Genomic DNA, 24,681 nt, shown 5'->3' on the forward strand with positions numbered 1-24,681 from the left:
GGGCATGGAGGAGGGCACTTTGGGGATGAGCACTGAGTGTTATGTAGAAACTAATTTGACAATAAACTATTTGTAAAAAAAAAAAAAAATGAGATTTTAGGGGCGCCTGGGTGGCTTAGTCAGTTAAGTGTCTGACTTTCGCTTAGGTCATGATCTCACGGTTCGTGGGTTCGAGCCCCGCATCGGGCTCTGTGCTGACTGCCAGCTCAGAGCCTGGAGCCTATTTCAGAGTCTGTATCTCCCTCTCTCTCTGACCCTCCCCTGCTCACGCTGTCTCTCTCTCTCTCCTAGAAATAAATAAAAAATATTTTTTTAAAAAAATGAGATTTTATTTTTTTAAAGTTTATTTTTGAGAGAAAGAGCACAAGCAGGGGAGGGATAGAGAAGGAGAGGGAGACACAGAATCTGAAGCACACTTCCGGCTCTGAGCTGTTAGCGCAGAGCCTGACATTTGGCTCAAACCATGAACTGTGAAATCATGGCCTGAGCTGAAGTTGGACACTTAACTGAGCCACCCAGGGGCCCCTAGAAATGAGATTTAAAAACTGTAATTATTAACAATATGCAAAAATGAATTTGTGCCCTATTTATATCCTTCTGTGGTTTCATATTTGTATTTGTCTATTTTATTCTGTTAAGAAAGTATAGCTCAGGTTATTGTGAGGATGCTTATAAAGTGCCTAGCACAAACACATGAGCAGTTTGTTTCATTTAATCCTTCTTATCCCTTTAAACAGCTTTTCCTTAAGTATAAGAACCATGGTTCAAGATATTAGTCAGTTTTCTATGTTAATCACTTGAACTACATTGTTACTAGGTGAAGTTCATCACAAATAGCATTTTATCATATTCTGGCTAAGTAGTCTTGAGGATATAACTACCTAGAGAATCTACCAATATTTCACAGTAATGTTAATTAGGGAAAATGTGGTTCAGTTTTCCCAACAACCTACTTTACAAACCTTTGGAATATAAACCCATTTCTAAGTTGCAACATCTCTATACTAACTTATTTCTCACTGAATATGGGGAAATTATAATCTTTCATTTGGTAATTAGAGGAATTACCTTCCCATTCCAGGTCATATTTACTAAGGATAGTAGTACTTCAAATCTGTATAGCATTTAAGAAAATCTGTACACCAGACGTCATCTTTATGAATCGTTCCCTGATCTGATTTCATTCCCAGAAGTGACCCAAACAGGATTAGAAGTCCCTTCTATGAAGTTTCATGGTACTCTAGGCTTATTTTTGCCATAGCTGCAGTACACAGTGACTGTTTACTTATTTCTCCTTAGGCATCAGCTTTTTGAGGCCAAGAACCAAGTTTTTATTTTTTTATTTTATCAATGGGAACTTTTGGCATGCTGATTTCCCCAAATGCCCAGGGAGTGTGCATCAGGGCCTCCCCTAAACATACTCAAATGTCTCTTTAATTGGATTGGAATTAAATTAGTTGCAGGCTCTAGAATCCTTGTCCTAAGTATGTTTAAAATGAAATATCCTATGAAATATATCTTATATTCTACATCATCATGGCGTTCAGTTGAGTCTGAGAAGGGTTATATGGCATTTGGTTCTGAATTGTATAGTTTTTTGTTTTTGTTTTTTAGAGAAAGAGTGCACATGAGCAGGGCAGTGAGAGAGAGAAAGAGAGGGAGATTGTCAAGCTGGCTCTATGCTCAGCACGGAGCCCAACATAGGGCTTGATCCCCTAACTCTGGGATCATGACCTGAGCCGAAATCAAGAATCAGATGCTCAACTGACTAAGCCACCCAGGTGCCCTGTAACTATATACTTTATTAGAGTCTTCTATATGGATTTTATTGGCTTTTAAACTCTGACTCCAAGCCTGCTTGCTTGCTTCCTGTGGTAGTATTGTCAAAGCAGAATACTTTACGTAAGTTCTGATCCTTGAGTACAGCTACAAACATTGATTATAAGAGTAAATAGTTACAATTAGTAAAACATCAAAATGCTTTGTATTCCATCTGCTTTCTTGGTTTTATTACTGATATCTCAGTGATGTTTGAGGCCACATCATTGTAGTAAAGTTGCCATATCTTTTTTTCTCATTACTTGTAGGCTTTGGGAAAAATAAGTTATTAATTAGGTTGGGTAAGTGGTAGAAATAAAATTTCTAAATTTTTCTAAATCTAAGTAAAGCAGAATTCTTTATTATCAGAGGTGTAGGATTACAGTTCTTTCAGTGCTGCAGCAGTCTGTCTTTATCCATCAATTTAAAATGAACCAAATTTTTGTGTGATCTGACTCAGCAGGTTGGAAGTTCCATGGAGTAAATATCTTATCTGAAAGTGGTTTTAAATGAGGTAAGCTTTCATTCATTTGCTTGAAACCACATCAACTATTGGGCCATAAGTATCCTGTCCTATCTAATGCAGGACATTGTGGTAAATGCTACTATTTTCATTTTTGGATTCTGTGATGCCCAATTAACAACATTCTCCAATGGCCAACAAAGAAAACTAATAGGAATAGGATCTTAGATTTTCAATCACATGGCAAATCATTATTTAGTAACTTAGAGCTCTTTAAAATGCCCTTCTGTGTACTTTGGCATCAGAGAAACTTGAGAGCTGTCTTTGATTCTTCCTTCTCACTGCACCTTCCTGCTCCCTCCCATCGCTACCTACCTTTGTAAACCTTGACTTTCTCTTTCGTCTCCCTGGTAGGCGGGCTTGTACTAGGGTCTTCTGCCAATCACTACCCCTATAGCAGGAACCAATCCTCTTTCACCTTTTCCTGGAGATTTCTGCTTACTCATCGCTAGCTTGGGTGATTTCAAGAGTGGAGAACGTAATATTATTTTGAGGGTAGTATTGAAAACTCATAAGGAAGTAACCCTGAGAATAAGATTCTAGCCCAGGTACTTTCTGTGTCTTGGATGAGTTATTTAATCTCCCTTGGCTTTAGTTTTCTCATTTGTGAAATAGGAATAGCTACTCCAGAGAATTATAGAAATTAATTTATTTGTTTGCCTCTGTTCTCTTATCAAACCCCATTAAGTTATGGTAGAGTAATTTGGAAAAAGGAATAATAACAAAGGACAAATAGAAGATAGGCTACCAAAGTTTAGGAAGATAGCAGGTTGAATATTAACTAACAGAGAAGAGCAAACTGAAAACTACCCATAGAAGAAGAATGAAAGTACAAGCTAATACATATCATAACCCCATAAAGGCTCAGGACTTATAGGTGCTAAGTACCTCTGAAAGGGGGCTAAAACAGGAGGATTGATTGAAAATCTGTACAAAGCACCATTAAACTCCAAGATCTCCTTTCCCTCAGTGTGACAGTTAACTTCTAGAGAAATTGAACCAGAGTGTCTTTGGACTCAGAGATGCTAGGCATAAGGCCACAAAAGTAAAGTAACAGGATGAAAACAGGGGTTAAGTGAAGGTAGTGAAGGTACACATTTCTCTCTTCTAGGCATATGCATGGCTTACTCCCTCACGTTTAGGTCTTTGCTTAAAGGTGCCTTCCCTAACCATGTGATTTAAAACTAGTTTTTCCAACCTGGCATTTATTATCCTCTCTTTCCTGACTTGATTTTTCTCCATGACACTTACTGTTACTTGACAAATCTTTACTTATGTTGCCTTCACTGGAGTGTAAACCCCAAGAGTAGGGGGTTTTGTTCACCGAGATATTCCAAATACCTAAAACAGTATCTTGTAGGTATGCAACAAATGTTTGTTGAATGAGTGAATGAAAGAGACTATTCAGATCTTTTTCCAGAAGGCTAATAGCTAGTCTTATGTTCTCAGGAAGGAGATTGGAGGATTTTTCTCTGGAGAAATGACTGGCCAAAAAGAAAAGATATGCAGATACTGATATTTGGAGGAAGAATCCCCTGTTTAAAAGGCTAGGAGTCTAATTGTTAACTGTATAGTCAGATTCAATAGTTAGCAAGCCCTGCTCTCTCCTAGAATCACCAGACATCCAGGGAAAGCTTCTAACACAAAAAGTAGATACCAAAACAAAATAAGAAAATGAAACAATAATGTATGGAACAAAAGAAAATCTTCAACTTGCCAGAGAGACAGGAGATGATATGGCATCTGTGAAACAAGAATAGGATGCTCTTTAAAAAAAATAAATAAGGTGGAGGGAGGAGAACCTAAAAAAAGAGAAAAAGAAATAACTGTTGAGAAGGAAAATATGAATCGTAGATATAAATTCAAAAAAAGATAAAATTTAAGGAATCTTCTTGAAAGTACCTTATTCTAGTTTGAGATTAAAATTTAGAAATATGGGGGATAAAAAGATTCTTAGTAAAAAAATCTCAACAGTAGTACCTTACTTAGACGATGGAAAAATGTCTTAAATTTTGAGAAACAATAACCTAAAATTTCTCTGGCTAGTATTTGCCTACAAAATCTTTGTCTCCTTTAATTTTTTTTCAGTGTTTATTTTTTTTAATGTTTGTTTATTTTTGAGAGAAACAGAGACAGAGTGCGAGCAGGGGAGGGGCAGAGACAGATGGAAACACAAAATCCAAAGCAGGCTCCAGGCTCTGAGCTGTCAGCACAGAAACTGATGTGGGGTTCCAACTCATGAACTATGAGATCATGACCTGAGCCAAAGTCAGACGCTTAACCAACTGAGCTACCCAGGTGCCCCAGTGTTTGTTTATTTTGAGAGAGAGAGAGAGCTCACACACACACAGAGAAGAATCTGAGAGAGAGGGAGAGAGAATCCTAAGCAGGCTCCATGTTCTCATCACAGAGCCCGATGCAGGTCTCAATTCCATGACCCTGGGACCATGACCTGAACTGAAATCAAGAGTTGGATGCTCAACTGACTGAGCCACACAGGTGCCCCTAGGTCCACTTTAAATTCTCATCTTGAAACTTCTTAGAATATATAAGTGGTATAAATTAAGCCAAAGTCCATTTGAGAACTGTCTGTGGTTATAGCTTCATCAGAATTTTTTTTTCTTTCTGTCTCTCTTCTCCCTTCCATTCTTTTGTTTGTTTCAAGTTTTTAATTACATTCTAGTTGTTTAATATATAGTATAATATTGGTTTCAGGAGTAGAATGTAGTGATTCATCACTTACATGTAACACGCAGTGCTTATCACAAGTGCCCTCCTTAATACCCATCACCGATTTAGCCTGTCCTCTGCCCACCTCCCCTCCATCAAACCTCAGTTTTTGTTCTCTATAGAGAGTCTCATGGTTTGCTGACCTCTTTCTTTCTGCCCCCCCTTCTTTTTTTTTTTTTTTTAAATGTTTTATTTATTTCTAGGAGAGAGAGAGAGAGACAGCGTGAGCAGGGAAGGGTCAGAGAGAGAGGGAGTCACAGACTGAAACAGGCTCCAGGCTCTGAGCTGGCAGTCAGCACAGAGCCCGACGCGAGGCTCGAACCCACGAACCGCGAGATCATGACCCAAGCAAAAGTCGGACGCTTAACCGACTAAGCCACCCAGGCGCCCCATCTGCCCCCCCTTCTTTATGTGCATCTGTTTTGTTTCTTAAATTTCACATATGAATGAAATCATATGGTATTTGTCTTTCTATGACTGACTTGTTTCGCTTAGCATACATAATACACTCTAGCTCTATCCATAGTGTTACAAATGGCAAGATTTCATTGTTTTTGATGGCTGAGTATCATTGTGTATGTTTCTTTATCCATTCATCAGTCAATGGACATTTGGGTTCTTTCCATAATTTGGCTGTTGTTGATAATCCTGCTGTAAACATCAGGGTGCAGTTTTTTTGCATCCTTTGGGAAAATACCTAGTAGTGCAATTGCTGGGTCATAAGGTAGTTCTATTTTTAACTATTTGAGGAATCTCAATACTGTTTTCCAGAGTGGCTGCACCAGTTTACGTTTCCACCAGCACTGTAAGAGGGTTCCTCCTTCTTTGCATCCTTGCAAGCATTTTATTTTCTGTGTTGTTAATTTTAGCCATTCTGACAGGTGATATCTCATTGAAGTTTTGATTTGTAGTTCTGTGATGATGAGTGATATTGAGCGTCTTTTCCATGTGTCTGTTAGCCTTCTGTATGTCTTTGGAAAAAATGTCTATTCATGTCTTCTGTCCATTTCTTAACTGGGTTATTTGTTTTTTGGGTATTGAGTCTGATAAGTTCTTTATAGATTTTGGATACTAACCCTTTATCAGATATGCCATTTACAAATGTCTTCTCCCATCCCATTGGTTGCCTTTTAGTTTTGTTTATTATCTTCTTCTCTGTGCAGAAGCTTTTTATCTTGATAAGGCTCCAGTCATTCATTTTTGCTTTTCTTTGCCTTGCCTTAGGAGAAATATCTAGTAAGAATTTGCTTTGCCCAGTGTCAGAGAGGTTGCTGCCTATGCTCTCTTCTAGGATTTTGATGGTTTCCTGTCTCATATTTAGGTCTTTCATCCATTTTTTCATTTATTTTTGTGTAGGGTGTAAGAAAGTAGTCCAGTTTTCATTCTTCTGCATGTTGCAGAAGCACCAGTTTTCACAGTACCATTTGTTGAAGAGACTTTTTTCCGTTGGGTATTCTTTCCTGTTTTGTTGAAGATTAGTTAATTATATAGTTGTGGGTCCATTTCTGGGTTCACTGTTCTGTCCCATTGATCTATGTGCCTCTTTTTGTGCCAGCACCATGCTGTCTGGATGACTACAGCTTGAAGTCCAGAATTGTGATGCCTCCCGCTTTGCTTCTCTTTTTCAAGATTGCTTTGGCTATTCGAGGTCTTTTATGGCTTCCTAGAGGAATTCTACCAAATATTTGAAGAAGAGTTAATACCTATTCTTCTCAAACTGTTCCTAAAAATAGAAATAGAAAGAAAACCTCCAAACTCGTTCTACGAGGCCAACATGATCTTGATTCCAAAACCAGACAAGGACCTCACTAAAAAGAAGAATCACAGGCTAGTATCCCTGATGAACATCGATGCAAAATTCTCACTAAGATACTAGCAAATAGAATCCAACAGTACATTAAAAGAATTACTCACCAGGACCAACTGGGATTTATTCCTGGGCTGCAAGGGTGGTTCAATATTTTCAAATCAATCAACGTGATATACCACATTAATAAAAGAAAGGGTAAGAGCTATATGAAAAAGTGTTTGACAAAATATAGTGTCTATTCTTGATAAAAACCCTTATCATAGTACCTTTAGACTGAGCATACCTCAGCATCATAAAGGCCTTTTACAAATGACCCACAGCTAATATCCTCAATGGGGAAAACCTAAGAGCTTCTCCTGTATGGTCAGGAACAAGACAAGGGATGTCCACTCACCATTGTTATTTAACATAGTACTGGAAGTCCTAGCCTCCAAAATCAGACAACAACAACAAAAAATTCCTTCCAAATTGGCAAGGAAGAAGTCAAACTTTCACTATTTGCACATGATATGATACTATATGTAGAAAATACTCTAAAAAATTGCCAGAACTGATGGATGAATTCAGCAAAGTCCCAGGATACAAAATCAGAACTTCCAGAAGATGTTCAGCATGCTCACTGCCACACTAGGGAGTGCTACAAGTAGGTGAGGGCCTTCCACCTTCAAGCTGAGCCCTCCTTGGCCATGGATGACTCTCAGCATGGACCACCCCAGCTGTGTCCTGGATTGACCTAACAGCCCAGAAACTCCGGACCCAGCCACCACTGCCATTTTCAACCTGGACCAAACCTGTGTATAGTTTTGATGAAAAATTTTAATTTTGACAAAGTCCAACTCCTAAATCTTTTATTTTTACTTTTGTTGTTCCAAGGTCATGAAAATTTACTCCTGTGTTTTCTTAGAGTTTTATAGTTGTTGCTCTTACATTTAGGTTTATGATCCACTGTGATTTAAGTATGTGTGTGGTTTTGAGGGAGGGGTTCAGATTCATAAGATATATGAATATCCAGTCGTCCGAACACCATTTATTGGCAAGACTGTTTTTTTCCCCACTGAATTGTCTTGGTCCTTTTGTTGAAAATCTACAGACTGTAATTGTTAAGAGTTTATTTCTGGACTCTCAATTCTGTTTGATCTATCTATGTGTCTGTTCTCATGCTTGTACCACAGTGTTCCATTTCCCTTTACTGGAAACCTCATTAGAATTCAGTGAGGAGGCTTCAGTTTATTAACTTCATGGTGGTGATGAGGATGATGATGATGATAATAATAGTAATAATAATAATAAATAATTTGGCACCAAGCTAAGTGCTTTATGCACATTAGCTCATTTTTTACTATCAACAGATAATCAATGTACATTATTACCAAGAGTACATTGGTGAACAAAGGGAGAACGTTCTTGCTCTCCTGGATCTCACATTAGTAGCAAATTAGGTGGAATGATTAGGATAATAACAAATACAAGAACTAATTTTGGGAAATGATTAGTCCTATGATAAAAATAGAACAGGCTAATTTGAGAGTAACCAAGGGAGAAGGCTACTTTAATCCTCATTACAACCCCTCTAAAGCTGGTGTTATAACCCTGTCTCACATGAAGAAACTCAGGCATGGAGAAGTTAAGTGACTTGGCCAAGGTCACACAATTAATAAAGGCAGAACTGGGTTAAAACAAACTTTTAGCGTGTAGCAAATGGAAAACTTATTTAGGTTTAGGAAATATTAAGAATGTAGTATTTCCTCAGGGCACCTAGGTGGCTGCCTCAGTCAGTTAAGCGTTCAACTTCGGCTCAGGTCATCATCTCATGGCTCATGAGTTCTGGTTCCATGTTGGGCTCTTTGCTGATGGCTCAGAGCCTGGAGCCTGCTTTGCACTCTGCTCTTCCCCCCTCACACTCTGTCTCTGTCTTAAAAAGAAATAAACATTTAAAAAAGAAAAAAGAATGTAGTATTTTCTCATAATTTTCTTTCTTTTTAAATTTTTTGTCTTTCTCCTGGAAATAGGTTGCTGTGGTCAAAGTATAGGCCCAGAGTTCTTATTTTAGGATTCATACATCAGTTTCTTGAAGGCAGTGCATTTGTGTGCAGAGTATATGTATGTACACTGGTTTCTGGAGTGAGGGTTCATAAAGCCTCTGAATGGAGTTTGACCATAACAAAGAATCTACAAACACATTTGATTCACATCATTTAGGCAGAAACTGTATTTCCTTTGTGTCTCCCACTGTACCATTTTTTTCTGTGTCTGCCAAACTCTTTCCTCTGGTAGCAAGAGTTGGAAGGAAATTATACACTTATTGTGTTGGGTTTGAAATAAACTTTATTCTGACACAAAAAAATCTGTGTACATTTACCTCCCAGTGTAGATTTTTATTTACAAATTGTTGGACTTAATTCATCTCACTGTTAGTTCAAAACTTCAGAATTGACTTGGGTTCTACTACCAGTCATCTTCGATATCCTGAACCTTTCTGAGATCTGTTCATTGCCTTTTTTAAAAGTCTTTCTATGTTTTCCTCCTTTTTAATTCCATAGCCAGTCTAGACTTCCATCTTCTAACCAGGTTATTGCAGCAATATATATATATATATATATTTTTTTTTTTTTTTTTTTACAGAATCAAATTCATCTTGTATCTTTTACCACATTGTTCTTTCTAAAATACTTTAATCTGAACCATTGAAACTCTATCAGGCTTTTGAGACCAGTGCTAACACAAAAATAACAGAAAAAGAAATAAATTCCCCACTATATTATATCTAGTGTCATTTTTTCTTCATGATCTGCTCTTAGTTGTATCAGTTCCTTTAAGTTTTTCAAAGCTGTTTTACTTATTTCCACTGTGTTGCAGTTATCTATTTTTTTAGTTTGTCCTTTATCAAAGTGCTCGCTATGACAGGCAGGCACTATACTGGGTTCTTATTGGTGTCCTTCTTTCTGCCTGAGTTGTCTTCCATATCCTTCTCTATTTCTATCAGTCCAAATTCTGTCCTTCAGTGCCTTAATAGCTTAAATATTACTTTTTCTTTGAAGCCTCTTTTTATTTCCCAAGCTAAAAGTAATTTTTTTAAGTAATCTTTATTCCCTCCTTTAAACATTCACAGCACTTAAGCTATACCTCTTAGGGCACTTAAATCTACATTATGTTAGATGTTTATATATTTAACATTAGTTTCTTGAGAGCAGTGGCATTGTGTCACTAGTTTTATAATTATCCCAGTATCGCCCATCACCCCACCTCAATTCCATCCTAATATATATCATAGATTCTAGTGAATAAATCCTCATTTTTAAAGTATAAATTAACCTTCTGCTTTTTAAAATTCTTTTCATTACTTCAAAATTCTTCTATTACGGCAACTTGGAGAAAGAAAGTCAGTAATTATTTAAAAAATTTTAACCAAAAAGAGCCTACATAGGCTGTAATGACTATAAAGTAGGCTTAAAAGAATAAAAAGCAAACTATTTTTATTTTTTATTTATTTTTTACTTTACATCCAAGTTAGTTAGCATATAGTGCAACAATGATTTCAGGAGTAGATTCCTTAATGCCCCTTACCCATTTAGCCCATCCCTCCTCCCTTAACCCCTCAAGCAACCCTCTGTTTGCTCTCTATATTTAAGAGTCTCATGTTTTGTCCCCCTCCCTGTTTGTACTGTTTTTGCTTCCCTTCCCTTATGTTCATCTGTTTTGTATTTTAAAGTCCTCATATGAATGAAGTCATATGATATTTGTCTTTCTCGGACTGACTACTTTTGCTTAGCCTAATACCCTCTAGTTCCATCCACGTATTTGCAAATGGCAAGATTTCATTCTTTTTGATTGCCAAATAATGCTCCATTGTGTGTGTGTGTGTGTATGTGTGTGTGTGTGTGTATATATATATATATATATATATATATATACACCACATCTTCTTTATCCATTCATCCACCAGTGGACATTTGGGCTCTTTCCATACTTTGGCTATTATTGATAGTGCTGCTATAAACATTACGGTGCATGTGCCCCTTTGAAACAGCATACCTGTATCCCTTGGATAAATTCCCAGTAGTGCAATTGCTAGGTCGTAGGGTAGTTCTAGTGTTAATTTTTTGAGGAACCTTCACAATATTTTCCAGAGTGGCTGTACCAGTTTGCATTCCCACTAGCAGCGCAAGAGATCGTCTTTCTCATCCTCACCAGCATCTGTTGTTGCCTGAGGTGTTAATATTAGCCATTCTGACAGGTGTGAGGTGGTATCTCATTATGGTTTTGATTTGTATTTCCCTGATGATGAGTGACATTGAGCATTTTTTCATGTGTCAGTTGGCCATATGGATGTCTTCTTTGGAGAAGTGTCTGTTCAGGTCTTTTGCCCATTTCTTCACTGGATCATTTGTTTTTTGGGTGTTGAGTTTGGTAAGTTCTTTATAGATTTTGGGTACCAACCCTTTATCTGATATGTCATTTGAAAATATCTTTTCCCATCCCATCAGTTGCCTTTTAGTTTTGCTGACTGTTTCCTTCACTGTGCAGAAGCTTTATTTTGATGAAGTCACAAGAGTTCATTTTTGCTTTTGTTTCCCTTGCCTCCGGAGATATATTGAGTAAGAAGTTGCTGTGGCCAGGACAAAGAGGTTTTTGCCTGCTTTCTCCTCTAGGATTTTGATGGTTTCCTGTTCATGTTTAGGTCTTTCATCCATTTTGAGTTTATTTTTGTGTATGGTATAAGAAAGTGGTCCAGGATCATTATTCTGCATGTTGCTGTTCAGTTTTCCTAGCACCACTTGCTGAAGAGACTGTCTTTATTCTGTTGGATATTCTTTCCTGCTTTGTCAAAGATTAGTTAGCCATATGTTTGTGGGACCATTTCTGGGTTCTCTGTTCTGTTCCATTGATCTGAGTGTCTGTTTTAGTGCCACAAACTATTTTTATAAACGAAAACTACATCCTTTACATAGAGTATTGTTTCTGACTAGAATATAAAGATTGATGTGAGATCCTCGCTATCTACTTCCTGTCTAACATTGCTCGCAAAATTACCTGAACTCATAGAATATATAAACAATTTTGTGTTCAAATGAATTTCAAAAGAGTATGCCAGGATAGTCTCTGTGGGAGTATTAGGAACAACCTTTGGTGGTATAGATTATTGGCTCTTTAACCAGATGGGAATTACTCATATGTTGGTAAATTGGGAAGTCCTTAGAACTTTATTATTATTTTTTTTTAATGAAGGGAATTAGAAGTGGAAGGTGTTCTCATAGGAATAATTTCTGTTTATACAAAGTAATTTTTCTTTAACGGGTAATCTTTTCTGGTGCCTGGCCAACTTGGAAAGTTTCTGTGGCTTTGGCAAAGACTCTAAAAAGGAAACTTCTGCTAATGTACTCTAAAGTCTTACTGCTTTTCAAAAGATAAATGAAAGAATGAGAGAGAAAAAAAGGATCTGAGAATTAGTATAGCTTTGGGGTAAAAGAGCAGAGACTTTTAAGAGTGATGGAACTGGATTTAAATCCTGTCACTGCCACTTAGTTGTATAACCTTGGGCAAGTTACTTTCTATCTCTCAATCTGTCATCTGTGAAATGGGGATAAAAATAAAGAAGTTTTGTGAGGATTAAATGGAATCATGCCTGTAAATTGCTTGGCAGAGTGACTCACTGTTGTGGCACAGTAAATGTTAGATACTATTACTGTGATGATACCCTGAGTCCAGACATAAAAATTCATGTATAGATCCTTAAAATCAATTATAACATGTTTGACATACCATGTGTGGTTGTTATACTCAAATTAGTATATATGTAGGTGGATTTGTGAGTGACTGATGAGTCAGTAGAATTAAGAGTTCTACTTTTAGTTTTCCAGTAGGAATTCAAGTACAACCAGCAAACCAGAAAAAAATAAATCTAAAGGTGGAGTTTACTTCTACAGAGGCAGTTTTTCTATCAGAAGTTAGGATTTTACCCGTTTTCTGAACAACTACTAAATCCCAGATGTATTAGATTTTTTTGAAAAAGATATGTATTTTATTCAGTCACTATAATCCAATGCAAAAAGAATTTAAATAATTTGAATTTGCCCAAACCCATACTCTAATTGTTAGGGATTTTCAGGGAATTATAGGAAAATGGTAGGAACTATGAGGAATTTGAACTCTTCTGTCATTCCAAATCATTTACTCTACCTTTTTATTCCTATACCCCTCTCTCAACTTGGGGATCTTTAAAAATTATCAATGCAGGGGCACCTGGTAGCTTAGTTGATTGAGTGTCCCAACTCTTGATTTCAGCTCAGGTCATGATCCCAGGGTTGAGAGATTGAGCCCCACCTTAGGCTCTGTGCTGAGTGTGGACCTTACTTGGGATTCTCTCTCCTTCTCCTGCTGCCCCTACCCCATGTGCACTCTCTCTCTCACTCTCTAAAATAAAAAAAAAAAAAATTAGTGCCTAGGCCACATGTCAAGCCATTTGAATCAATTTCAGAAGTGAAACCCAAGCATCACTATTTTTAAAAGCTCCTTTGGTAATTATTATTACATAGATCAAGAACTACTCAAGAAGAGTGTAGATGTTCAATAAATGTTTGACTGTTGAAAGAATGCCTAACTGTGTAGTTGCTCCATTGTGATTCCAGTATTAAAGTCAACCTAGAGTGCTTTTGTACTAATTTTAGTCTTTCAGAGGGGTTTTGTATTATACTTTGTATATGTTCTGCATTCGCTTCCATGGCATATATAGAAAAATACTTGGCAGGAGGTAATGTTTTTATTGCTGATAGAATTCTGAATTCCCTCCATTACTAAGAAGAATAGGTGTGGTAATAGGGTAAGACTCAGGGTTCCTTTATGTCTCATCTAAGGTTAAAGACATAGGTTGTAAATGGATATTTATTGGTTATTTTTGTTTTATTTTGTTTTAAAGTAATTTATTTTTAAAAATAATTTGTGATCTAAAAATTAAAAAGGTATACATTGAAAATTGTCCCTCTTATCTTCCAGTTATAGTTCCTTCCCAGAATATATCAGTATATATCATCATTCTTCCAGAGGTTATATATGTACATACTTCCCATTATAACCCAAATGGTAAAACGCATTGTGTTTGTATACTTAACAGTGTATCTTATCCATATATGAAGAATGTTATCAGCATATAATTGCTTCCATCTTTTCATAAATGAATGTTATTTCTCTGTGTACCACAACTTATTTTAATCTATCACCTGTAGATGGATATTTAAATTGTTTCTAGTTTTTCTCTATTGAAAACAATTGAATAGATAAGTCATTTCACTTTTGAATTAGCATATCTTTGGATAAATTTCTAAAAGTTAAAGGTATCATATGCCAGTTTGCCTTTTATGAAGGTTGTATATTGATTAGTTGGGAAATGATGAAAAAATATGAAATAATATGAGAGATTAAAGGTATAAACAAGGAATGGTGATCAAAAATGATTATAGCAGAGGGGGTGCCTGGGTGGCTCAGTTAGTTAAGCATCTGACTCTTGTTTTCTTTTTTTATTTTTTTTTTTATTTTTTTTTATATATTTTTTTATTTATTTCTAAGAGAGAGAGAGAGAGAGAGCATGAGCAGGGGAGGGTCAGAGAGAGAGGGAGTCACAGACTGAAACAGGCTCCAGGCTCTGAGCTGGCAGTCAGCACAGAGCCCGACGCAGGGCTCGAACCCACGAACCGCGAGATCATGACCTAAGCGAAAGTCGGACGCTTAACCGACTAAGCCACCCAGGCGCCCCTCTTGTTTTCAGCTCAAGTCATGATTTCACAGGTTTGTGAGTTTAAGCCCCACGTTGGGCTCTGTGCTGACAGTGCAGAACCTGCTTGGGATTCTCTATCCATCTCTCCCTGCCCCTCCCCCCATCTCAAAATAAATAAATTTTTTTAAAAATGATTATAGCAGGAATGATATTCGAGTGGCTTGAGAGGATAGGCATGAGCCTATAACTAAGAACAAGGAAAGAAAGGGGTGTCTGGGTGGCTCAGTTGGTTGAGCATCTGATTTTGGCTCAGGTCATGATCTCACAGTTCATGGGTTTGAGCCCCACATCAGGCTCTGTGCTGACAGCTTGGAGCCTGGAGCCTGCTTTGGATTCTGTGTCTCCTTCTCTCTCTGCCCATCCCCCGCTCACATTCTCTCTCTCTCTCTCTCTCTCTCTCTTTGAAAAATAAATAACATTAAAAAAATTTAAAAAACAAGGAAGGAGAACTAGCAGGTTTTGTGGCATATTTACACAGATTATATTTGTAATTAAAAAATGCTAATGAATTTTCTAAAATCCCAACATTTTTACTCTTAAATCTATACTTGAACTTTTAAAAACATATTTTTAATATGACGCCCTTTGTATGAAAATTCCTCATTCTTTAAGAGAAAATATCCCTGCCTGCAGTTTTCATTTCAAATTTATATTTAGCATTTATTGATCAAGGTTTTATCTTTTCATGCATAACTATTTTTTACTTGAACTCTCTCTCCTTTTTTTCCTTAGCCCTGGAAGAAAGCGAGACTTTTCCCCTGTTTCTTGGAGTCAGTACTTTGAGTCCATGGAAGATGTAGAAGTAGAGAATGAAACTGGCAAGGATATATCCTTTACAAAATGACTTATTATTTAGCAAGCCTATAATGTTGTCTAAGAAGTTTCTAAAGTGTTCTTTAGAAGTGTAAAGTTTCTAAAAGTTTCTTTATTTCTGTTGTTTATTTCATTTTTATTCCTCACCTGTTCTTTGTACAGCATGGAATTCAACCTGTAAGTTGGTGCCAGTGTCTTACATAGATTAAATTGTCTAATGCATGGGGAAAGGATTAAGAATTAAATTCCTGAAACTGATGTATCTCTTAAAGGTCAAGGGGAAGGTTTCATGAATCAAGTGAGTTGAATGAGTTTGGTGTCCAAAAATCAGAGACTAGGTCCTCATTAGGGCAAAGGGAATCTTTTTTTTCATTTGCGCATTTAAAAAGTGGTCCTACTGGCTCCATGCTTCAGAAACAGGTTTGGTGTTTCAGAAGCTTCTATTTAAGTGTCTCTTAAGTTTGCAAGTCTGCAGCTTTGCATAGAGTGTGGTACTGCCCAGGTTTTCTAGTCAATATTATTATGATTAAATAATCAAAAACTTCAGAGAGGAAATGCTTAGATATGTTATCTTTAACTATTCATACACTTTTCGAGTTTACAAGAGTGGTTCAGAGGGTCCTGTCCTACTCCTTCTGCATGGAGGAGGCCATTCTGCCCTTTCCTGGGCTGTATTCACGGTGAGTAAGTAGTTGATAGAAGTTAATGTTATCACAATGATTGTTTACTCCTGGATGAATTTGACTAACCTAACTCTTTATTCTATGCTCACTCATATAGCTTAATATATAAGAAGGTTAGGGTTATGAGTTGATTCTAAATATTTGTCATGGTAAGCCCAAGATCACCTGTTCTTTAAAGTTCTTACCCGGGATGAGCTTTACTACACGAATTCTTCAAATATTTTATAAAATGTTCTGTATATATTGCATTGGGATAAGGGAGATGGAATTTGTCCCTGATCATATGTAGGGGTATCTAAATAACTTAAAATAGATAAGCAGAAATGATCTACTCAGGTATTTTAGATAGAGATAATGTCTATCCTTTATTTGTCTCCTTCATAGAGCCTAGTGTAGCATTTTACACATAGAGATATTCCATAAATATTTGGAAGATTTTTCTTTTTTATTATTTAAAATTTTTTTATGTTAAAAAAATAAATTTTTTTTATGTTTATTTATTTATTTTGAGAGAGAGAGCAGGCCAGGGGCAGAGAGAGAGGGAGACAGAGAATCCCAAGCAGGCTCTACACTGTCAGTGTAGAAGTTCAGTGGCTTGAACTCATGGACTGTGAGATAATGACCTGAGCTGAAATCAAGAGTCAGATGTTTAATTGACTAAGTGGCCCAGGTGCTCCTTCCTTCTTTTTTATAATAATGCTTTATATTTTAATGGTACTTGTGAGCTCCTGGGAAGTAAACAGTACTTAGTTAATGATACCCTGGTCCGGAGTAGAGGATATATATCTGTGTGAATGCGACCAGTTGTAGATCTTCCTGATACTTTTAACTCTATGCAAGGAGAGATGCTGCTGAGGAAAATACTAGCAGTGTTCCATCTAAAATGAAATTGTCATCTTTTCTTGACTATATCAAGCAGATGTACATACTTCCTTTACTTACCACCTGGGAGTCTGAAGGACAAAAAATGGGAGCAAGTGGGAATGATGTACTAGAGCTAGATGGCTATGGAGTTTAAGAGGGCCCTGAACATATCATTTGGTTCCTGGCAGTAGGATTATTGGGAATAGTTCCCAACACATCGGCACTTACTCATCTGTTACTAAATTACTAAATGATTTGATTCCTATCTTGTTTGCTACTTCCTTTCTCTTACCTTAAGACATAGCTATTGATTTCCCCATAAGTGCCAGGCTCTTTCATCTCCCTATACCTGTGTTGTCTAATAGAAATAAAATGCAAGCCATTTTTGTAATTTTTTTTTTTGCCACATATGTAATTTAAAATCTAGTAGGGACATAAAATAGTAAAAAGAAACAGGTGAAATTATTTATAATATGTATTTTACTTAACTCACTGTACCCAAAGTGTTATTTTAATAGGTAATCAATTTAAAAATTACTATTGAGATATTTCACTTTACTTTTTTATGCTGTCTTTGAAATTCAGTGTGTATTTTAGGCACTTACAACACATCTCAGTTTGGACTACCCACATTTCAAATCCTTAATTGAATTGCTTTGATCATTTACATTCTTCAACTAGAGAGCTTTTTTGGAGGTTTAGATTATGGCTTATTTATGCCTGGCAAATAATTGTATGCTCAAGGAACGTTTCTTGAATGAACAAGTAACAGCATCACATACCTATTCTGAACGTACAGCTGTAGTAGTAAATATACTCCGGTTGCCCTGAACCAAGGTCAGAGCCACTAGGAATGGTTCATGTACTGTGACATGGCTGGCTCTGCTCTAAACTAGTACACTGTCCCTGGGCAGCTAATACGGAGACATGGAAGGAAAGAAATGTGTGACTGTGGAGAGGAAAGAAGCTCCATCTTAACTGGTATGTTACATTCATACAACTAAGTTGAAACTTGCTAGGGATAGTGACTCCAGGCTCTACCTCATATGAGATTTGACAAAAAGTAATGTGTGGATAGGGAAAGCTTTATTCCAAGGACAGTAAATAACAGGTCACAAGATTTTGTAAAATTTTGATGAGAATTACCTATGTAAGCCAGTAGTAGTTTCACTATATTCTTTGAACTTTTGATGCTCTGCCTAGGACTCTAGTATAAAAGCAGAACTAATGTTACCTAGTTAAGTGTTCAGAGTCCTTAGAGATGAGGGATCTGCATAGGGCTAGAAAAGATTCCAGACAAAATAGCTACTGCTTTTGACACTAAGGGAAGGAAAACTGAAGTAGGAATTGGAAGATGTGATTTCTAGTCCCAATTTTGTCAGTATTGGTAATATATCCTTGCAGAAGCTATCTTGAGCAAATAGGAGAAAGTTCATCCTCACTAGTAATTGGATATGATTCACAAAGGAGTATCATTTTAAGATATCAAATTGATAATATTTTCCAAAACTAATTCTTAGTGTTGGCAAAAGCATTAGAAGACAAATACATTCTAAATTTATTTAATGTTTATTTTTTGAGAGAGAGACAGAGTATGAGTGGGGGAGGAGAAGAGAGAGAGGGAGACACAGAATCTAAAGCAGGCTCCAGGCTCTGAGCTGGCAGCACAGAGCCCAATGGGATTCAAACCTGTGAACCATGAGACATGACCAGAGCTGAAGTCAGACACTTAACCAACTGAGCCACACAGCCGTCCCAATAAGGAATGTTCTAATGCTACTCTTTTGTGCATATAAACTTCATAAGAAAAACAAAATAAGGAAGGGTTAACTTGGTGGAAGCCAGGATCAATGGTGTGTGTGGTTTGGAGGGTCCATCTCTTGATTTCAGCTCCGGTCATGATCTCACAGTTCATGAGATCAAGCCCCATGTCAGGCTCCATGCTCATAGAGTGGAGCCTGCTTGGGATTCTTTCTCTTCCACTCTCTCTCTCTCTTTCTCTCTGCCCTTTCCTCACTCACGCGTGCACATGTGTTCTTTTTCTCTCTCAAACTTTTTAAAGAAAGAAAGGAAAAATGAGAGTTCACTCTTTAATAATATCAACCAATCAGGAAATAATTTGTTGAATCCCTACTTTGTACCAGGCATAACATTAGGTGGTATGGATACAGTGGAGAATTAAACACATCCTATCCTCTTGTTCATATGATGTTTTAAGTCTAAGAGGGGAAGATACGAAAACTGAAGATGGCATATGTAAACAAATAACAGCAAAAAAATTAAGAAGCTTTCATCTCAGACAGATTGGGGTTTGAATTTCAAAACAGCTTAATCTGTCAAGCTTTTGTTTCTCAGTTTGTAAATGTGTATAATACTACCTAAGTCACTAGGGAAATTGTGAGAATAAATAAAAGATGTGAGCCTCTTGATAAAGTGTTTGACTCAAGCACTCAATTTTAGATAAATTTACATGATTTGTATCCGTACAAGATACAAAAGTAACAGGAGGAGGAAATTAATAACTCTGGTGATGATTGAGGGCACTATAAGGAAAGTTTCATAAGAGAGAAGCCATCGGACCTAGATTTTGAAGAGTGAATAGAAGTTGCATTAGTAAAGAAAGAGTTCCAAGGAGGGAGAAATGCAAAAACAGTGAAGACTGTAACAACAAAGTGTGTTTTGGAAATTATAAGTAGCTTGAGTATAAAGTATAAAGATAGGGAGCTGGGGAAGAGGTGCCTAGCGATCACAGGGGCAAAATTTTGGGAGGACCTTTTATACCAGGAAGTACGACTTATCCTTTAGTCCCAGGGAAGAGTAGACACCTGTTTTTAAACACTTCCCCCATCCATATCCACATTAAATATATCTCAGGATGTCAGAACTGGCAAGGGGGTATGGAAAGTATGTTTTATTTGAGATAATCACAAACATTTCCAGACTAGAAAGTTCTGGGAAGTTGAGTATTTTGATACACCTCTCCATACTTCTAATTGATTGTCACTGTTATAGGCAATAAGTTATTGAAGGGTGTTAGTCACGATATTACTTTAGCTAGTGGACTGGGCCAGAGACACAAATGGAGGCAGGCAGTCTAGTTAAAGGGCTGTTCTTGCTATTACACAATTCTAAGTATTTGCTATCTTGTGGAATGTTAATTTCTCCCTAAAAGGAGAAAATTCAATTACTTTTTTTCACCATGTAGAAACACTACTTAGACTGGTACTGTTTTAAGCTACCAAATTTATGTAGCATCAGTCTAATACTAAAACTAGGCCACAAAAATGCAGGAAAACTATGAGCCAATTTTAATTTCAATTATAAAATAGATGCAAAGTCCTAAATAACAGCAGATTGAATCCAGTAGTGTGGTAAAGTAATATTACACCATAACCATCTAGGTTTTATCATAGGAATCTGAGAATGATTCAACATAAGAAAATCTATCAGTGTAGGGGCGCCTGGGTGGCTCAGTCACTTAAGTGTCCAACTCTTGATTTCAGCTGAGGTCATGGTCTTTCTTTTTTTTTTTTTTAATGTTTTATTTATTTCTAGGAGAGAGAGAGCGCGTGAGCAGGGGAGGGTCAGAGAGAGAGGGAGTCACAGACTGAAACAGGCTCCAGGCTCTGAGCTGGCAGTCAGCACAGAGCCCGACGCGGGGCCCGAACCCACGAACCGCGAGATCATGACCTAAGCGAAAGTCAGACGCTCAACCGACTAAGCCACCCAGGCGCCCCGGTCATGGTCTTCCTTAACAGTGTGTGAGACTGAGCCCCATGTCGCGGTCTGTACTGATAGTATGGAGCTTGCTTGGGATTCTCTCTCTATTCCTCTATCTTCCCCTCCCGCTCATTCTCTCTCCCTCTCGCTCTTTCAAAATAAATAAACATTAAAAAAAGAAAAAGAAAATCTATCAGTGTAATTAATCTCTTACTTTACTTGATACCAAAAAAAGGACTTGATCAAATACAGTACCCACTTAGGTTGCAAACCCCTGGCACCTGGGAATAAGTGAATAACTTCCTTAACTTTATTAAGCTTATAAACCAGAAAATTATATAAATATACTTAGTGGTGAAATATTAGACACTTTCATTTAAAGTCAGGGACAAGACAGGGGTACTTTTTCCAACATTATACTGGAAGTTCTGGCTAAACAATAAAACTAGGAAGAAAAATGAGTTTTAAAGATTTGGAAAGGATGAGAATTGTCATTACTTACAAATATTATTGTCTTTAAAAAATCAAGGAGGGGCGCCTGGGTGGCTTAGTCGGTTAAGCGTCCGACTTTTGCTTGGGTCATGATCTCGCGGTTCGTGGGTTCGAGCCCCGCGTCGGGCTCTGTGCTGACTGCCAGCTCAGAGCCTGGAGCTTGTTTCAGTCTGTGACTCCCTCTCTCTCTGACCCTCCCCTGCTCACTCTCTCTCTCTCTCTCTCTCTCCTAGAAATAAAAAAAAAAAAAAAAAAAAATCAAGGAAAATCAGCTGACAAACTAGTTAAGCCATAGTTTTCAAGGTCAATATCTTAAAATCTGCCTTTTCTAAATGTTAGCACTTTTAAATTTGGAAATATCACAGGAAAAATTATCCTATTCATGAAAGCAACAAAACTATAAAATATCTGAGAATAAGCCTTACTTTAAAAAAAAAACAGTGTAAGACATTTATAGAGAAAACATTAAACTTCACAGAATCATGTTCCTGTATGATCTGACAAACTTGTTAAAATCTCAGTTGGATTTTTCATGAGACTTTATCAACAAACTCTAAAATACACAGAGGAGAATAAATGCCCAGTAATGACCAAGATAATTTTAAAAAGGAGAAGGATCTTGCCCTCTCAGATATGAAAACATATTCTAAAACTATCAATAGTGTGGGATTGGCAGAAGGAATCAAGAAATAAGCCCATGTATAAAACAAAAGTTAATATACAATAGAAATAACTATCCAAATAGATTAAACTATGGAATTAAGAAAAAAACAAACTTTAAGAACATTCATATATGATGTTGGGGCAGGGTTTTTAAAGTTAGCCACAAGAAGTAAAAGCCATAAAACCTCTGGGACACAGAAAACATAGTTCTTTTTTCATTTTTAATTTGTTTAAATGTTTATTTTTGAGAGAGAGAGAGACAAAGTATAACTGGGGGAAGGGGAGAGAGAGAGAGGGAGACACAGAATCCAAAGCAGGCTCCAAGCTGTCAGCACAGAGCCCGATGCGGGGCTCGAATCCACAAACCATGAGATCATGACCTGAGCCAAAGTCAGATGCTTAACCGACTGAGCCACTCAGGTGCCCCAGCAAAAGTAATTCTAATAGAGAAGTATCTAGCAATACAGGCCTGTCACAAGAAACCATTAAAAAGTTCAAATAAACTATTGAATCTTTACCTAAAGGAACTGGAAAACAGAAGAACCAACAAAGTTCAAGATGAGTAGAAGAAAGGAAATAATAATGATCAAAGCAGATATAAAAGACCTAGAGACTAAAAGAATAATAGAAAAAAAATCAGTCATACCAAGAATTGGTACTTTGAAAAGATAACAAAAATTGACTCTTAACCAGACTCATCAAGAAAAAATAGGACCCAAACAGATAAAATCAGCAATGAGAGAGAAGTAACAACTGATACCACAGAAATACAAAGGACTCTTAAGAGAATACTGTGAAAAACTATATGCCAACAAACTGGACAACCTAGCAGAAATGGATAAATTTCTAGAAACATGCAGTCTTCAAAAACTGGACCATGAAGAAATAGAAAACCTGAACAGACCAATTACAAGAAATAAAATTGAGGGGCAGCTGACTATGATTTTGAGTGTCTGACTTTGATTTTGGCTCATATCATGATCTCATAGTTCATGGGTTTGAGCCCCATCTCAGGCTCAGTGTTGACAGCATGGAGCCTCCTTGGGATTTTCTCTCTCTCAATAAATAAATAAACTTAAAAAAAATGAAATTGTATCAGTAATCTAAAAACTACCAGAAAATAAAAGTCCAAAACTAATTGGATTTACAAGTGAATTCCACTAGACATTCAAAGAAGAGTTAGTACCTGTTTTCAAAGTATTTCAAAAAGATGAGGAAGGAAAGCTTCCAAATATATTCTGCAAGGCCAGCATTACCTTGATACCAAAATCAAAGACGTCACAAAAAAACTATAGACCAACAGCCCTGATTAACATAGATGCAAAAATTCTCTAAAAATATTAGCTTACAGCATACAGCAATATATTAAAAGGAGGACCATTCAGCAGAATAGGTCATACTTACTCCTGGGATGCAGGGATGGTTCAGCATTCACAAATTACTCAACATCATATACCACATCAACAAAACAAAGGATAAAAGTCATAATCATCTTAATAGATGCAGAGAAAGCATTTGACAAGACCAACATCTATTCATGATAAAAACTCAACAAAATGGGGTTATAGGGAACATACCTCAACTTAATAAAGACCATATATGAACAACCCACAGCTAACATCATACTCAGTGGTGAAAAACTGAGAGCTTTCTCTCTAAGATGAAGAACAAGACAAGGATTCCACTCTCACCACTTTTATTCAACATAGTAATAGAAGTCCTAGCCACAGCAATCAGGCAAGAAAAATAAGAGGTATCCATATTGGTAAAGAAGTTAAACTGTCCCTATTTATAGATGACATACTATTACATATATATGTATATGTATATATACATGTAATAGTATGTGTATATATATATCTAGATACATATCGATATATATATAGATATATACATCAAAAGATTCCACCAAAAAACTACTAGAAGTAATAAATGAATTCAGTAAAGTGGCAGGATACATAATACCCAGAAATCAGTAGTATTTCTATTCACTAACAGTGAAGTTACAAAAAGAGAAATTTTAAAAACAACACCATTTACAACAATACCAAAAAGAATAAAATGCCTATGAATAAACTTAACCAAAGAGGTGAAAGACATGTACTCTGAAAAACATTGAACACTAGCGAAAGAAATTGAAGATGACATAAACAAATGGGGAAGATATTCCCTGCTTATGGATTGGAAGAATTAATATAGTCAAAATATCCATATTACCCAAAGCAATCTACAGATTCAGTGCAATCACTATCAAAATACCAACAGCATTTTTCACAAAACTAGAACAAATAATACTAAAATTTGTATGGATCTCTAGAAGATACCAAATAGCCAAAGAAATCCTCAGAAAGATGAACAAAGCTAGAGGTACCACAATTCCAGGTTTGAAGATGTACTGCAAAACTGTAGTAATCAAAACAGTATGGTACTGGCACAAAAACAGACACACAGAGTGGCGCCTGGGTAGCTCAGTCAGTTAAGCACTGCACAGTTGTGAGATATCACAGTTGTGAGATCAAGCCCTGTGTTGGGTTCTGCACTGGCATGGAGCCTGCTTGGGATTCTCTCCTTCCCTCTCTGCCCCTCCCCACTTGCTCTCTCTCTCTTTCTCCCAAAAAAAAAAAAAAAAAGACACATAGAGACCCCACAAATAAACCTCATATGTATAGTCAATCTGTGATAAAGGGGACAAGAATATACAATAGGGGAAAGACAGTCTGTTCAATAAATGGTGGTGGGAAAACTGGGCTACTTTCTCACACCATACATAAAAATAATCTCAAAATGGGTTAAAGAC

General features: G+C 36.8%; 1 protein-coding gene across 3 annotated transcripts in view; it reads left to right on the plus strand.

Moving 5' to 3' along the window:
• Window positions 1-24,681, plus strand: part of PPME1 (protein phosphatase methylesterase 1) — a 71,627-nt gene that overhangs the window by 14,642 nt on the left and 32,304 nt on the right. For 2 of the 3 annotated variants that reach the window (XM_039228779.1, XM_039228778.1), the window contains exons 2-3: window positions 15,382-15,475; window positions 16,050-16,142. In XM_039228779.1, the coding sequence (XP_039084710.1) occupies window positions 15,382-15,475; window positions 16,050-16,142 (187 nt within the window). Of the gene's footprint in view, window positions 1-2,281; window positions 2,333-15,381; window positions 15,476-16,049; window positions 16,143-24,681 lie in introns of all 3 variants that reach the window. The other variant, XM_039228780.1, reaches the window with a different exon arrangement.

The sequence above is a fragment of the Hyaena hyaena genome, unplaced genomic scaffold, assembly GCF_003009895.1.
Source record: "Hyaena hyaena isolate Hyena2069 unplaced genomic scaffold, ASM300989v1 scaffold_34, whole genome shotgun sequence".
Classification (NCBI taxonomy): Eukaryota; Metazoa; Chordata; class Mammalia; order Carnivora; family Hyaenidae; genus Hyaena; species Hyaena hyaena.